The 17,883-nt window shown below is 40.5% G+C and overlaps 1 protein-coding gene across 4 annotated transcripts in view; it reads left to right on the forward strand.

Moving 5' to 3' along the window:
• The first annotated feature begins 412 nt into the window (after window positions 1-412).
• Window positions 413-17,883, forward strand: part of LOC126338575 (atlastin) — a 125,469-nt gene continuing 107,998 nt past the window's right edge. Inside the window, exon 1 of one of the 4 annotated variants that reach the window (XM_050001565.1) lies at window positions 413-1,029. In XM_050001565.1, the coding sequence (XP_049857522.1) occupies window positions 975-1,029 (55 nt within the window). In that variant the 5' untranslated portion in view covers window positions 413-974. Of the gene's footprint in view, window positions 1,095-8,589; window positions 9,279-15,863; window positions 15,933-17,883 lie in introns of those variants that run through there. The other 3 variants (XM_050001567.1, XM_050001564.1, XM_050001568.1) reach the window with 3 other exon arrangements.

Here is a 17,883-nt window from a genome sequence, read left to right on the forward strand (position 1 = left end):
ATTTTTCAATCATGAAGTCACTCTCAGAGTCTAATCGAGGATTTTGGTAGGAGTCTGAGCTCGTAGATATTTTGTATCATCTGGGCGCCTCCAAATCCTCAAGAGTAAACGAAGGGGTTTCTTTACCCATTTTAGTACCAATTACAATGTCGATGAAATTTTCGAGACTGTTTAGTCTGACAGCTATGTTATAAAAAAATCTCTTTCTTATCGAGATTAAGAAGAAACAGATGTAGTCTGCTGTCCCCGACAGGATTCGCCCCTGAGTCATAGGCCAATAAATTATTATATTCTGGAACGAGAAAGCGTTACATTTATAAAAGGAAAAGGCGGGCTAAGAAAAGACGATTATTACGACAGACGATGTATTCTTAGTGAAATAATGATGGTACTTTACATTTTTGAACCTCTCATATTTTAAGAATGTTTTCCAATACCAACCTAGTCATTATGTATTTCAAGTAAGCGGTGTTTTAATCCTGTCAGCATTGTTACGGTTCGCATTATCTTTTGAAGATGAAAATTACTGCATGTGTATTACTTACGAATCTCCATATGGGTAACAACTCTGCGAGCGCACATTGTAAAACTGAACTACAAATTTTATGGGATATTATTTAATAGCCACTGAATAACATACTATGGAAAGCAGATTTCATAGAAGACCTTTTTAATTTGTTGATTTTATCTGTAAACGCTGTGGATGATCTTAATATGTTTATTTTGAACGGCCAAGATTGTGATTAAACATAAGCGTCATGTAATATCGAATAGTTTCTTTTTGATACGGAGTCGACGACAACGAAAGAAACAAAAGACGCAAAGTTCAAGGACACGTTCTTGAAACCTAGATATAGGTAACCTCAGAATTTACATGTTTTCCATCATGTCTGAATATCTCAATTTTGTATGAACAACGCGCAAATTACCACTCCCGCCTCCGAGGAAGGATATGACGTTGGAATTAGAACAGTATGGCTGACAGTAAAGGACGTAAACATTCAAATACAAAGGAGAGATCGCATGAAGGTAAGTGCAGTTGTGTCCTTTTGTACTGTCACTGTAAGGAAGCTATTTGTGTGAAATGAGCAACGGTAAAAACTTTAAACTTTACTGTTGCCAATGACATATACATATTAGCAATATTGTATGTTATGTTATTTTGTACAATACCCACGAAGCGATTGATTCTTTAGACAAGTATGTCGACTGGTAACTGGTGCATATTTTATGGTTGTAAGTTTGGTGTGCACGTAATTTTGGGACAAAAACGAGTGGACAAAATTTACGTGCTCATGTTTATGTGTTGTCTAGTGGACGTAGGTTATGTTTCATGTTTTGTAAACTGTTATGCTAATACTGAACAATTTTTCGCCACAGTTGGTGGTGTGTATAACCTTAGACTACCTTTCAACATATGGGAAAAGTTTAGTGTACGTATGTTGCGTTGTGTACAGAAATAATGGGTAAATGTTTGGGCTAGAGACTGTTTGCTTTTATAGTGTTTTGGATCAAAACCGCCCTTCGTTTAGCATATTCCTGTCACGTTTGTGGACACGCTGTGGATACACATCTGTTCAGGCATTTAGTGTTTATAACGGCAGCGACAGTGCGAGACGTTAATAGAATCTCAATATTGCACTGTGTGTAATGAATTAGTGTGCTTAAATTTCCGCTGGAAGCTACTGGTTAGTTGCTCTCGTGCACCATTATATTGATGTAAACATTATGAAACTCACGCTGAGCTAATGTATACGAATGGGATGTATCACATATTTTAAACTTGGGTCGTGTTTTTGAAATGTGTAGGTGACTACAGGATACAAAGTCAGACATGTCTAGCCATTCTATATTTTTATTTTTTTGCCATTGGCTTTGTCACAAATGAACAAACTATGTTAAAGAGGTTGCGGCTCTCTGAGAACTGTTATTCTGTTGTCAGTTATATTTCCTAGCTCAGTGACAGGCAGCTAATTGTAATAATAGACAAATGAAATGCAGTTAAAACACTCACTGCTTTTACAATGTATCATCTGTGATGTATCTCATGGTTGTAGTTGCAATATTTTTAGATGATTGTTGAAATTTAAATGAGAGAACTACATGATTCTAGTATTGTTGAAGTACTTTCTAAAGTGTCATTCATTGGCAGTAATCTGTTATGTGCTTGTCAATAAGACAAGAGAGAACTATTTATTAGTTATGTCTTGATCGTTTTTAATACTCTTGTTCTATTGAGCTGAAAAAGTTTAAAGAAGAGTTGTGTGAATCAATACGTTTGATGATGTGTATGTTTCAAGGAGATGGTTCACCAAGTAAAGATCTTTTTTATCTGTTGTGACTAGTTAGAAACGTCAGTACTACTTTCTTGTAACCCTGATTGAACAGCAATCAAATCTCTGGTGTCATGGAACTTTTCTGCCATGTCTACATCTATACTCTGCAAACAACGTGAGATTTCTTTTGCCAGTTATTAGGCTTTCTTCCTGTTCCATTCATATATGGAGTACAGGAAGAATGATTGTTTGATTGCTTCTTAGCGAACAGTAATTTTTGTAATCTTATTCTCACAATCCCTGTGCAAGTGATACATTGAGGGTTGTATTATATCCCTAGATTAATCATTTAAAGCAGGTTCTTGAAACTTTGTTAATAGAAATTCTCAAGATAGTTTACTTCTGTCTTCAGCAGTCTGCCAGTTCAGTATCTCTGTGACACTCTGCCATGGATTAAACAAACCTGTGGTCATTCATGCTGCCTTGTCTGTATACGTTAAATATCCCCTGTTAATCTTACCTGGTACGGGTCCCACACATTTGAGCATTATTATTCTAGTGTGGATCACAGAAGTGATTTGTAAGCAATCTCTCTTGTAGACTGACTGCACTTCTTCATTATTCTGCCAATAAACCAAAGTCAGCCACCTGCTTTACCCCATGTCATAGTGATTTGGATAATCTTGCAGTGTGCATAATAATGCAAAAGGTAAACATACAATTTTTTGCATACCAGTCTCCTGCTGGCATCACCTTCTAGTGACATGTGAATGAATAAATCTGTGTGAGCACCACAAATACTGATACTGTGAAGGATGTTGAATAACAAAAATACCACAAAATAAGTGTGTGTGTGTGTGTGTGTGTGTGTGTGTGTGTGTGTGTGTGTGTGTGTTTTGTTTTACATTAAGGTTTTAGAGGGATATAAAACTGTTTTTATTTTCTGCAGTTGGATTCTCTTCTCTCAGCAAAAGTGATGAATTAGAAAACATGAAAAGTAATTATTGTATGCTAAATATGGTAGTGAGGCTAAATTCTTAAATATGTTAGAAAGTGTATCTTTTTGGGATGGGAAACTTCATTGTTGGCAGTATGGTATAATTGCTATTTCTCCTATGAAATACCTGCAACAGTTAGAATTTTTGTACCACATAACTACAATCTTTTCATGTTGCTGAAGCACCTGAATGTTTTCCATGTTTTGTCTTGTAGCTACCCCAGTTATCACCACTTCATCCAGATTCCTTGCTTTTTTTAACACTTTGGAGCGCCATGTGTGCAGTATAGTGTAGTCTTCAGTTCAGCCTAAATTACAGGCACAATATTGTAGTCAGGACTGCTGTACCAGTTATGTTTAGTGTGTGGCAGCCCTTACTAAGACTGTTTGATAATATTACTAGAAGGGAACTCTTTTCAATATTGAAGATAATGTAATATTATGGGCATGGCACTCAAAGTATTAACTGAGGCAGAATTTACATAGTGATATCTATTAGTGCAGCATAGGCTTTCATTTTGTCTAGCTACTACATTTTTTAGTGTTTTCTCATCAACAGCCCTGTACACAATGTTGGCTCTCTGTCTTATAGAGGGTCATTACCATGTCTGTTGTGGGGATAATAATGTATTTTCCTATTTTCCACATAGGTATTGAACTGTAGTTCATTTGTGAATTTTACCAAATTATTTTTGTCTTTGGATACACCATACCATTAAACTGGTGTGTGCATAAGAAGGCGGCTATGTTATGGATGCGGTGCAGAGACAGAGTGAAGGTGAATGTCTTGTGGCATTTTGTGTCATAAGCTTCAGCCATTACTTTTCCTCGAACTGGCAATGCTGGGGTGAGCACTACACCGGACCACTGCTTCTCCCTGATAAAATGTGTATGCTGAGAAAACTAAGCTTTTCTATGTATTACTTGTCGTGTGTGCTTCACGCCACCCATATTGAACAATGTAGTGGCTAAGTAATCTCACCATGCCTTAACTAACATGAAAATTAAGAGTAAATATTCCAAGTGCACCAGAAACAGATATTACTGACAGATGTGGAAGAATGACACTGCTATCATTTGTGAGTGCCCATTCTACAATCACTGCTGTTTGCCACTATTAAAACAGTAGAGTCTGTCTGCCACTAGTAACACAGTAGTTTTTGGGAGGTTGGGCTATAAGTGGGTAGACGTATAGGAGCAGCATCAAGAAAAAGTTCAAATGTTTCACTTTAGGCGGCCAGGGCAAGTTCGTCTGCATAAATAAAACGTGTAGTAAGGAAGTGGCTGGTCACTTGTATACATATGAAACAGCAAGAGAGCCAGCACAATTAAATTGCTTGAGGCAGAGCATTTTTTTCTAAATTCTCAAGTTGAATTGTTGCCCTTGAAAATCAAGAAGAAACCTACCATTCTGCAATAGTGTTGATATCTACGTGCTAAGTTTTGGATCCTTATTGGAACAAATGCCTTTCGTAAGATACAGAATGGTTACAGTATCAAATGCACTACTAAGGTCAATGAAGCTTACGCCTGTGATGTATCTGTGTTCAGAAAAATGTTAAGTAAGTTGAGCTAGGTGGAGGATCTGTGTAACAGAACTCTTGCCTGTTTTGAAGACAGCTCATTGTGGGTTGAACTAATGGTCGACAGCCTGAGTGACTCAGTCAGTTGAGTAGTATATTTTCGAATAACTTCTACTGTGTTCTGAGCTTTAAAAAGGCCATTACACTATGGGTATTTCTGTCATGGTTTTGGAATATTGGGCCTCATTAAAAAGCGGTATCAACCATTCCTTTGTGGCGATACGGAAGTTCATTGTTCTGCTGTGACAGCACTGAAACCATCAGCGTTCCCTGCTTTGCATTGGATTGCTGCATTTCCAGTTCAGTGACATTAAAATATTGCTGGTGTTTCTTCGTAGGGCAATGGTGGACTTGTATTGTGGGTAACAGGCTACAGATGAAAACAAAAAAAGTGATTTAATGGAAAATAAACACACTTATAAAGTGTTCTTGCAATTGTACAAAGTAGGACTAAGTAAGTATTACATTATTGAAACCTAAAGTTTTAGTTTTGGAAATTAGATGGTAAACTAATGAAAGAGATTGCTGATTTGTTATTGGTGAAGTAGTACTGCATTTCAGAGTGTTGATGTTTCCAACTAAAGTTAAATGAAAGACAGTGACACTTCAATCTGAGAATATTCTTGTAGTTTTTATTCTGCAAAAGGATGTCGATGATCATGACAGTTTGCTTTGTGATGTGATGAGAAAGCTTATACTATGAGACTTTCTTTCTTCCCTTTTCCCCCATTAAGTTGCCTTTCTTTGTATTTATTGCGCAAAACAAATTCAGAAAGGACGTACGCAGCTCAAGTCGTAAGGTGCAACTACTCTCCTGATAGCCAAAAATTTTGAGCTCATTCAAGACGTTATACAGCATTCCTCAGCATTTTACCCACTCTCAGTTGATGCGTATGTATGTATGTTTGTTTGTCTGTTGCCTTCAAATTTCGAAAGACCAATATGAACATGCCCAGAATTTTATCACCTCACAAATAATTTTGTCTGCTGTTGTATGTATGTTGTTTAAATTAAGAAACATAAGTTTAATTTTTAAGGAACAAAGGAAAAACCAAATCCTCTTTATTTGTACTATGTCCATCGTTCCATACCACGGAGGTAGATAAATATAGTAGAAACATGAAAAACAATCATTTTCACAGCATCGAGCAGCTCATACAAATGCTGGATTTTTGCATTTGCTACTGTATCAACACAATATGAGCCCAAGCAAGATGCGGGATTTGGCCCGAGAAGTATCAAGACTGTTAAGCTGCCAGTTGTACTGGAACTAACGTACACAGCTTTTTCACAAGTCACTGCCGTACGCTGGCAGGATATAGGACGACTCGTCATGAAAGAAGAGAAAATGTTGCTCCTGGTTGGCTTTGTGGATTCTGTTGTTGATAGGCTCGTTATCAACGTAGCACCAGGTGACATTTCCAGAGCTGAAATGCATTTCTCGAATTCTGATAAGGAAGGAGCTAAGAGATTATATCTTCAGTGGCTTCAGTATTTAACTATACCATGAAATCCTTCAATACTCTCAATTACACACAGCTTAGGCAGAAAAAATTACCCTATGATTAAGTCAGGAATTTTCATCATTCTTGTTTTTATTTACAGTAGTAGGCCTATGTTAGCTAAAAACGATAATGTATTGATGTTTTCGTCTAGTCGTCTAAGGAACATATTGTGAGAGATTTGCTGTTTATTATTTCATTTTGCTTGAAAATTAAGACATTCGAAGCTGTATTGCACCCCTGTTCGTACCTTTTTACGTGTGAACTGCAGCTGGCCACATCACTGCAGGCTAGCTGTAACAGCACAAAACGTCCCCCTATTATCATGCTTGACAGTACTCGAGACGGCTTGACTGCAGTCCCACTTGATACGGAAATCCACTGACTTTCCAACAAACGCGGGATACATAGTGCAATATTTACATCAGGTTTATTTTTATGGTGAACGTTTTATAGAAGCGTATCTGTTGCGCTGGAGATTCTTTAGTGCTCGAGGTGACATCAAATTAGTTGTTCTAGGGCTTTTTTCCAGCTGAGCTTAGGGGAACAGTAGTCACCGAAATTTTCACTTCCTGTAATCGTCTGTTAGAATATTATTCCGCAACAATAGTAAAAATCTTATTAGTCGCTGACTAACGTTTTAACGTGGCACGGCCTTTACCAACGTTGCTCAGTTATCCCGCCGATGACTCGCATAAAATAGCGAAAAAGTAAAGAAAATTTTGACTAGCAGTATTTTATTAGTTCATATAGATATGAAGAGTGATCAACTTTGATGGAAACTAGTCAGATCATGAAAATGTGCAGGCGAGACGGCTAAATAAGCGATTTAAATCAGTTTTCATAAAAATAACGACAAATTATATTAAACGAGTAGTATCAAAAAGGTATACGAGAGATATTCATAAATAATGCAGACGTTGATATTATTGTGGATTGTTGATGCAACAACAACGAAAATTACGTCAGATGTAGCTGGGAGCTTGAGGAAGAAGCACGTGTACTCTTCACATAAAATTGGCGACAATTAGAAATAGAGGTTGCAAGGGTATCTGGTACTGTGATAGTTGAAGACAAGATGTCGTACACCAAGATGGGAACTTCACGTGACAGAAATGCACAATGCATTTGTGGTGATTTTACAGTGGACCGTGGTACAGTTTCACGGTGGGTTATCCTTTTCGTGGTGGTCGTATGAGTATAGATGATAATCCAAGAAGACGGTGTGAATCTTGTGGCAGATGATCTTGTAACAGTTTGACTTGAGGTACTCTCTGAAGCCACGGGAATTTCCCCAACATCAGAATTCTGTATTCAGAGAAATTATTTGAAGAAAAGAAAAATTTCTACGAGAGGAGTCCCACACTGCTGGAGAAGCAGAAACGCCTGGACTCTGCAGCCTTGCTCAAACAACAATTCCACCATGAAGGTCAAGGATTCTTGGTGTCGAAGTGTCGATGCTGATGAAACTTAAATTAGAAAGGCTTTGAATCGGAGTTGAAATCGCAGTCCTATGTGTAAAGAGCTTCAGATTCTCCATGTACAAAATAATTTCGACGCTTTTATTCAAAATTCAAGCAAATGATGAATGTTTTTGCTTATGATCACTAAGGAATCATCGTTACAGAGCACCGCGTGGAACAAGTGTCACAGCTGTGTATTATCTTAACTTCATGCAAAAACCTGCTCAGAAAAATGCACAAAACCCGACCCCAGTTGCTTGAGGCTGGGCCACTCATTCTCCACGACAATGCTCGCCCGCATTTCAGCAATGTTGTAGCCCAAAAACTGCGCGCATACGGATGAGAAGTGTTGCCGCGTTCTCCTTACATACCAGACTTCGACTTGGTCCCGGAGTTGGAAAAACCTATGCGTCAGCGTAGTTATCTTTCTCTGGAAGAGCTTTCTACCGCCGTTATCCTAGCCATTCGACAGACGAGCAGAAGTGGTGTCCTGAATGGAATAATAGAGCTTCAGAGACGTTGGGACTCATAGAGAAGCAGGAAACTATATTCAACGACCGTAACGAGGTATTAAAAAAAATAAACGTATAAGTAATAAGAATAATGTTCGTTAACTATGAAATGCCCCTCGTACGTGTATGCCAGTACACTTGCGCACGATCTCATTGCCATGCAGTGAGTTGGATAAGGTCTGTGATTACATTGTTATCGTTGTCGTTAGAAGTAGAACTTGTTGTAGTGTCCTTAACGACACTCGGGTGAAGCATTGGAGAGATGTGGAGAAGCCCCAACCCATCAACGACAGGAGCCTGCAGACTCTAGGGAGAGCCGGATACGCAGAATAAAATGAAACCTTGGCAAAGTTTTCGTGAGCCTAAAATATCGCGTGGTGCGCTGCGGCGACGGCCTCTGTGGCGCGCTGTCTGTAGTGTGCAGCGTGGGCTCCAGCACAGCGCAAGTGCTGGCTAGCGTTGCGAAGCTGCTTGCAAGTTAAGCAATGACGGGTGACAGACGTAGTAACGAATCCCCGACACCGGGGCGCAGAGGGCCCCGCCGACCGGCCAGACGGCAGAGTTCGGGTCGGCAAGTGACCCCTGCCCAGCAGGGAACTGTGGCTACCCAGCAAGTACCTGCTCAGCAAGCTCCTGTGGATACCCAGCAAGTACCTGCTCAGCAAGCTCCTATGGCTACCCAGCAAGTATCTGCGCCTGCCGAGCCAGTATCTGCTCAACAAGTTCCTGTGGATACCCAGCAGGTATCTGCTCAGAAAGGATCTGTGCCTGTTAAGCAAGTACCTGTGCCTGCCCCACGAATATATGCTCAGCAAGCACCTGTTACTACTCAGCAAGTACCTGTGCCTGCCCAGCAAGAACCAGTGCCTGCTGCACATCCAGCAGTTGAGAAAGTGTCTACTCAGCGATTACCTGCCCAGCGGTCGTCTACTCAGCAAGCATCAGGCAAGCATATCACTCCGTCTGGAAATCTTTTGCTAATCAGAAAAGACATGCATGGTAATACGTAATGCCGACACTTGTGGTACTTTCAGGAACGTTGCTAGGTGTTTTACTGCCTTAGGTGCGAACTGATAAAATGCGCCACCTCTTTTTCAATACCATCGGTCTAGTCTTCTCGGTCTCCTTCTCTCCGCCACCGACATCAAACGGCACAGGAATGTAAATCTCCTATTACACTTCAAATCACTAAACTAAGGTGACAAAACGTCCTCTTTTTCTTAGAGTACCCCTCAATTTTCAAGCTTTGTCCTCATTTCCTTTAAAAGTGATTGAAGACAACAAGTGTCCCCAGTTTATTTTTTGTTCAGTTTTTCAAATTTCCCAAAATAACTGAAGTTGAAAGAATGTGCTGAAGATTTTAAATCGGAACTCAACTGAATACAACAGCATAGCCAAATTTGGCATCGCTTACTTATTTCATTTGATTACAGGAAGTGGACTAGTAAAGGTGTGAAACTATTTTCTGGCGCGAATGAATTTTTGCTTGAATTTAGAAATTACGCTATACTGAGGGGAGGCATGTCAAAGCGTGAAACTAGATCTTCTGGATACTCATGGTGTTGTTTCGTTATCTGTTGCAGTTGAAATATCTTTACAATGAGGAATAAATCTACTCTTCTTCAGCATAAACTTTCTTGCGATTAAATAAATAAATGACGCTACGCTTGCATTTTCTATTGAGTTCTAAAACTTTTACTAGCAGTCCCGACGGCTCAGTGGTCTGAGCGATTTTCTGATCAATCGTCAAAGATGGGTCCGGGTTCGATTCCCTGCGAGGCATTGATGATGTTTATCTAAAGGCATTGGCTCGATCCCTTGCATGAAGTAAGTGGCCCCTAAATTACAGACGAGCGACTACTTGTAGCCCATTGAGTTGCTCACGGTGGTCGTTTAAACCCAAAAAAATTTAAGTACGTTTTTTATAAAATTGTTTCTTCAATCAAAGCTACGAAACAGAATATCCCTTTTCCTGTACAATAAATTTATGGCTTCAGGTTTTTTTCTTGTGCAGAATCATACTGAAATTTCAGTGCGGAATCAAATGTAGCTTTGTTTTTGTGTTTGCCCCTAATAGTAAAACTTAGAAAATATCAGAAGTAATTCTCTGAATGACAGTACATTAGTCATATTTTATACTTTGCTAATCTTCGACAAGCCAGCGACGTGCCCCGCACCAGCTTTCGACACAGATGAATTGTCATGTTTGTTTTCGTTTCATACCCAGTTGCGGCTGCTCTAGTGTTTAGGAAGCTATAGGCAGTGCGTTTATGTTCGTCAGACAAAGTAAAGACTTACTAAATAACTGTTCCATATGCTTTGAAAACAATTCAGTGTTTAAATTTTTACTCATTTTCATTTATGCTTCTCGTTTGATCAATTTACTCGCTGTTTAATTTGAAATTAATTTTTACCGCCTTTTGCCGCCCCTAAAATGTTGCCACTTTAACCGGTCACTTAGTCTTGCCTGATGATAGAAACGACCTTGGATACTTTCTATATGCCAGTCGTAGCTTTGTCTGGTGGTGTGAAACGCGCAACAAGCTTAACATCGGGAACAAGAATATACGGTTCAGTACCTTAAATAAAACTTTGTCAGAAGATACCAAGAACATACCAAAGCTGAGTTATCGAAATTATTAGTGCGTTGTGCAGATGTGCATCAAAGGTCGTAAATTTTTAAAGAAAATTGTATTTATTTACCACCAATAGCTGTTGACTCAGCTGCTACCAATTTAGATTGAAACTATCCTTAGGCGACATAAAATTGTTATAACAGCTACTACAGCGTCAGTCATCTTGCGTCACTGCCCTCAAGGGTAAAATGTATAGAAAGTAATATTTGTCTATAACTGTCTACTCTATGCAGTATGCAGAGTGAATTACACGGAGCAGAAGGAAGAAAGAAATAGTTCATTTTACCTTCGCTGACAGTGACGCAAACGATTTTTTACAATTTTATATTCACTATTGACGTCATAGTAAGAGCTATGCCATATAGGCTGCTGCAGCTATTTTATATTGCATTATGTGTTCAGTCTAAACTAGTAGTAAATAAAGGTTTGTTCTATCATTAGCTCTTAGTGGTAAATAAACGTGACTTTATGTAAAAATTGTAATTGTTGTTGTATGTAGGATTACAGGATAATTGCTGTTGGATGTAGCGTTCACAGCAAATTCAAACTCGTTATCTACCAAAAGTTGCAGCAGCTGTTTCTCCTATATTACAAAATTGGCATTTCGTACAATGTGGAGCGAAAGTTATAAGAAATATTAACTCCAGTCCAAAACGATGCTAATCGAAATTGATACTACAGCTGTGGGGCCTCCTTTTCACGTGGTTAGTTGTTTCGTAAACTGTAGAGGTGTACGGATGGAGAGCAAGTAGTCCACAGTTGGAATACCACTTAGTCTGTGGGATTCGAGAAATGGCTCTCTGTTACTTGCAGGTGTGCCTCGTTAATACATCAAAAGTTTTGCAGATGGTGTCGAGAACCCATTTGGTTGAAGACGTTGTTGACAAGTGTCAGAAACCACAGAGGCTTTTCAGTCTGGAAGTAGAATTGAGAGGTGCAGCTACCTAGCACAGTCTGGTATGTCGATTCTGGTATCTGGTATTGTTTGTTCTCCCAAAACCGATTGCTGTCATTATGAGTTATCCTCTGCGTTATCGTCATAAAGTATGTTTTCGGGTGTACAGCCGAATTTAGCTGGATGAACTATTACTAGAATGACTATTTTGAGGGCTTGATTAGCCACCAGATCGGTTTCAACACAAGGAAGTGTCACTACTGGCGCGTCTGGCCTACTTTCGCATGCATATCTCATGTGATTATTTTCTAAACTTTTGCTCTTATTTTTCACAAATATTTTCATTCAAGCTAACACTGAACATTGTAAACGATTAAACTAATATTTTGTGACATTTTAGCGTACGTATTCTTTCTACCATACACCAAACGTAAGAATGAAAGTGAGTGCAGTTATCTTGCTGTACAAAGCCACGAATATGGCACTGTTGCAGTGATATTGTACATATTCAGCACTGCAGTTTAAATTCTGCTCTTGGGCTTAGCCTTTGATTTGTTTTTACAGTGTTTTTTTACCGTGTCTTATACTTCTCCCCCATATAGTTATGTTTGTATGTGGTATTGTATGACCAACAGTAAAGTGCTAAATTGCCTTTCGCACTCTTACCAACATATTCCACCACTTACCAAAAGCATCCATGCCACTTTTTGTGTTAGTGATGGCAGCGATTGTGCTGAATAAGAGGCCATAATGCATATATTCCTTTCGCTTAAATTAGTTCCACGGCCAAAAAAACAACGTATAGCCACGAAAGTTCTACAAGGGAACCTTAGGAACTGATCCACGTCAATGTTCTTTGTACTTATGTGGCTTAAAGGTCAGTGCCCGGGCACCAGCTTCCTGAAGCAGTAGGATGCATTTCGAAAAACATCTGAAGAAGAAAAAACCGCCAGACGGTAGACTTCAGAATGCTGTGAAAGATTGTTTTAAAAATCACTTTACTACAGAATCGTACATAGGGCGTGCATAGGTAGCCTTCTAAGCCTGCAATCGCGAATTTGCTGGTTTGATTTCTTTAGACGGAACTTTGCTACTTTTAGTAGCATTCAGTATTTATCTGACGGAACTCTTAATTGTAAATATGCAAGTATAATTTTTAATAAAAATAACATTTTATTTATAATTACTAATTTTAATTAAAACTAACATTGCAGTAACCTCTCACGGCTCGCGTTTTTAAGGCTTATATCCAAAGTCATCTGCGAGTTTAGTGCCGCACAAGCTCAGAGCATCGAAGTTAACTTGTGCACCTATAAGACGGTTTGGCAGCACAATGCTTAGGAGACAAGGCTCATATTCTGAAGGAACGATGTCTCGAATCACCGATCAATCATCCTGATTAGTTGTTCGTACATCGCGCCAGTCGACTATCGGGAGGTTCCTTCCAAAAGGCATCATACTGCCTCCTCCCTTACCCTTGTCTGAGGTGGTGTCAATGACAAAGATTTCGACTGGTCGTTAAACCAGACCATTTCTTAGTTCAGTTTCACTTTGGTGTCTTGGTATTTTGGAATGTTATTAACATAGTGGCATGCCATTGGTTCATCTTTCTCTTTTCTTGGTTACTTTGCGATGTAATTGAGAGAGTCCTTGTCCGTCCACCGTATGGTATCGGCTTCAGGATCAGATGACTGGTTTAATGTTTCGTTAGAGCAGTGATTCCCAATCGGGGGCGGGGGGGGGGGGGGGGGGTATTACACCTGAGGGATAAAATGTAATTTTCTGGGGAAGTAAAAAGAAAGGATTCGGACGTATTTCCGTCACGAAACCAAATTGTTCGTATTCAAATACAGATATATGTAAGCAGACAGAATACGGTGCAGCGCTCGGCAACGCCTGTATAAAACAAGTATCTGGCGCAGTTGTTAGATCGATTACTGATGCTACAATGACAGGTTATCAAGATTTAAGTGAGTTTGAATGTGCTGTTGTATTCAGCGCACGAGCGATGGGACACAGCCTCTCCGAGGTAGCGATAACGTGGGGATTTTCCCGTTCGACCATTTCACGAGTGGACCGTGAATACCAGGAATCCGGCAAAACAACAAATCTCCGACATCGCTGCGGCTGGTAAAAGATCCTGCAAGAACGGGACCAACGACGACTGAAGATAATCTGTCGACGTGCCAGAAGTGGAACCCTTCCGCAAATTGCTGCAGATTTCAGTGCTGGGCCATCAAAAAATGTCAGCGTGCGAACCATTCAACGAAACGTTATCGAAATGGGCTTTCGGAGCCGAAGAACCACTCGTGTACCCTTGATGACTACACAACACAAAGCTTTACCCCTCGCCTGGGCCCGTCAACACCGACAATTGACTGTTCACTGGAAACATGTTCCTGGTCAGACGTGTCTCGTTTTAAATTGTATCGATCGGATGGGCGTGTACGGGGATGGAGACAACCTCATGAATCCACGGAGCCTGCATGTCAGCAGGGGACTGTTCAAACTGTTGGATGCTCCATAATGGTGAGGTGCGCGTGCTGTTGGAATGGTATGGGATCTCTGATATGTGTAGATACGACTCTGATAGGTGACATCCTGTCTGATCACCTGCATCCATTCATATACATTGTGCAATCCGACGGACTAGGGGAATTTCACCAGGACAGTGCTACATCCCACACGTCCAGAATTGTTACAAGAGTGGCTCCAGGAACACTCTTTTCAGTTTATACACTTCCGCTGGCCTCCAAATTCCCCAACATGAACTTTATTGAGCATATCTGAGATGCCTTGCAACGTGCTGTTCAGATCTCCACCCCCTCGTATTCTTACCGATTTATGGACAGTCCTGCAGGATTCATGGTGTCAGTTCCCTCCAGCACTACTTCAGACATTTGTCGAGGCCACGCCACGTTGTGCGTGTTGCGGCACTTCTGCGTGCTCGTAGGGGCCCTACACGATATTAGACAGGTGTACTAGTTTCTTTGGCTCTTTGTACTTTGATCCTGGATCTATGTCAGTAAAATTGAGACACATACGTCAAATATGCTTAAATATCTCATGAAAATGTCATCTCCAAACTGTAGGTAGGTCCTCCGCTAGACCAGAAATAGCTGCGTTATTCACTTCGCAACAGTAAGCGAAATAATTGACAGCACAACAGCAACTATGAAATAGCTATTATACTGTTGCAGGGCCTACACTCTAATATTATTATTATTATTATTATTATTAGTGGCAGTGGTCAGACACAAAGCATTGGCAGCCTGTTCAGATTAAGGAATACAGCAATCCAATGATCTAAAAACAATAGGCCTAAGTGAAGTGTACACATTTTAATTCGGTAGAGATGCAGGAGGTGGGTGAAGCAAGTGTTGCCAGGGAGAGGACTGGTACAGGGGAAGCGTTTTTACTACAAGTATTTACCTCATTGTCGATAGTTGGCTTTCTTTTGTGAGAAGTAGATTTGGGTAACCCTCACAATGCACTGAGAACAGGTCTATCATTCTAAAAAAGCTTATTCGAAATAAGCCGTGTAATCTAATTGATTATTAAAAAAAATTATTAAAAAATTAAATATTGTTTATCAATTTGTCATTTTGAAACAGTGTTAAAAGGAATTCTTTTTCATATTAAAATGTAGTTACGTAGTAATCTTGGTGATGGTGGGGGCTGGGAGGGGTACTATCTAATACATGATTGCACTCAGGGGCAATGATTTCAGAAAGATTGGGGATCACTGCACTAGAGAGACAAGGAAAAGGCGCTGTTGGATAAACTGTGGCGAAAGCGGCTGGAGGGCATTGCTGACGTGATGTGCATTTGTTGGCGAATACTCAAGTTTTAAACCGTGGTGTGCCACTTCTCACTGCCAGTGTTCTGTCCGGGCATGTGTAGCACGCTGTCGGAAAGCGTGCGGGCCCCAGCCAATTAGTGACGGTATCTGTGTAACAGATTTAACACTCCGCCGTTTGTTTTCCTGGTTAAAGACCGGGGGTCTATTGGCGCCTTTACTGCACGACTTTGCATCGTGTTCGCGTTCGAACAGCAGCTGTGATGCGGGTAAGTTCTGCGTGGGCTTGTAGAACAAGGAGGATGTGAACGTGCGCCCAGATATTTTGGCAGCATCCTAGCGCTGAGCTCATGCCATTGTTCTTATTTAGTAGACTAGCGGCGGTTGTGAGCAAGTAATCTTTGTCCCACAAGACGCCGGAATAATCTTGGCCCGTAGTCTTAGTTCCCGTGATGACAGTTGAATTTTGCTCTCGGTTATTATTGTTTCCTTCAGTAAGGCAGTTCATTTAAGGAGTCTTCCTATTCGACGACAAAACTAGACTAGACAGGTCATAGGATGTGGTTCTGGATTTAAATTGCCTTTCAGTGCTGTTTACTGGGAGATAGGTTTATCGTTGAGTGTTCATAGCAAGCAGTGTGTGGCAGAGGCTTCTCTTTGTCTGCCTTGCTGACGGTGACGGTAGCTTATCGCTCTGCCTATGTAGTTATCTCTGCGATGTGGACACTCCACGTAGTCAGCTACTCTAAGGCTTTGTTTGTAAATAAGCGGCTCATTGCGATACGTATTCACCATTCCACTCCCACTCAGTGGTAGCAAACTCGTCTCGATCCGCCAACGCACAGGCCATTGCCCTACGTCGCATAGCTTACTGTTGCGACAGGACCCTCCAGAGCGTGAGGTATTTGCAGTGCACGCACTGGTAACTGTAATATCCACGCATTCCGACAGTGGTACGGCACTGAATCACCGAGGAGTCCGGCATTTATTTTACAAGACCGAAATTTGAAAGTGATGAAATTCCAAATGTTGTATCTCCTCCCTGAAACTGAGACGTTGACGCAGAAAAGCGTGTGTCACAAAAGCTAGATTTTGCTGGAGAGGCGGAGAGGTTTCTGAACGTAGTAAAAATTACTCTCATTTGAGACGCTGATGACCATAAAGCAAAGCGTCACTGATATTCAGTCTATGACATGTATGCATGTCCGTGACATCTGTTGATCTTATGATGAACCAGCTTTATCTATATTAGTAGCCTCCACACTATATGTATGGACATTTACGGAAAGCTGCGTCGCTGATTTCTCGGATATTCATTTCCACATGGGCCCAAAGCGCAAAGCATAATTTAGTTGCGCTTCACTGCACAGTAGGGTCATCATCATGTACATGGTAATAATACTTAATAATCGGAGGCGCATCGGCAGTTTTATCCGAAATGTGCTTAATGGTAATGATAACAAGGACCATGAAGTGTTGGAACAAGTCATTACTGGTGCGTGCGTGCTTGCACATAGTGTCTGTTCTTTATGTTCTGATTCTAGTATATTTCAAAACATCAAGTGGGTCATTACTTTTTTCAAGGAAATGTAGGATGTTGAGGCATGATCAAAAAAACGTTTAGTCGTGTGACAGTTGGTTTGTTCATACATTTGATTTTCGGAAACGTCTATTTTGTATGAACAAGTTTGACATATTTGCTGATTTGAAACGCGACCATAGTTGCCTATAAATGTGATTTTTTAATTTTTTTTGTAGACAAAGTATGTCAAATATATCCTCGTTAGGTTTAACAATTGATGACCTGCTCGTTACCCTGGTAACTTGTAGTTGCACTCGCAACCTTCTTACAGAGTTGATATTAGAGATCTTCCTGTTGCTATTGTCTACGGCGGGTCGGTTTCAAGGAGAGCAACGTGATATTCAGCAAGGAGTTCATGTGCCGGTGTTTTCCAAATCTTAACTAATTGGGCAGTGCTCCGGACGTAAGATACCGGTTCAAGGTCGAATGAGTTCCCCAGGAAGGCCTATGTTTCCAACCTTCGTAGAGAAAGTTCTGAAAGCCCTGCCACGAGGCAGCACATTAAAAAAACTGCTGTAAGCAGGCAGGAAATGACCAATGAGACGGCCTGCTGCTGCTGCTGAAAGTCTTAAATGTGAAACAATGTAGTGGAGCGCTTTGCAGCTCGCGAAATCGATCGAACGGCAGACCTCGCGAAG

This window comes from Schistocerca gregaria, chromosome 1 (genome assembly GCF_023897955.1).
Source record: "Schistocerca gregaria isolate iqSchGreg1 chromosome 1, iqSchGreg1.2, whole genome shotgun sequence".
In the NCBI taxonomy this organism is placed as follows: Eukaryota; Metazoa; Arthropoda; class Insecta; order Orthoptera; family Acrididae; genus Schistocerca; species Schistocerca gregaria.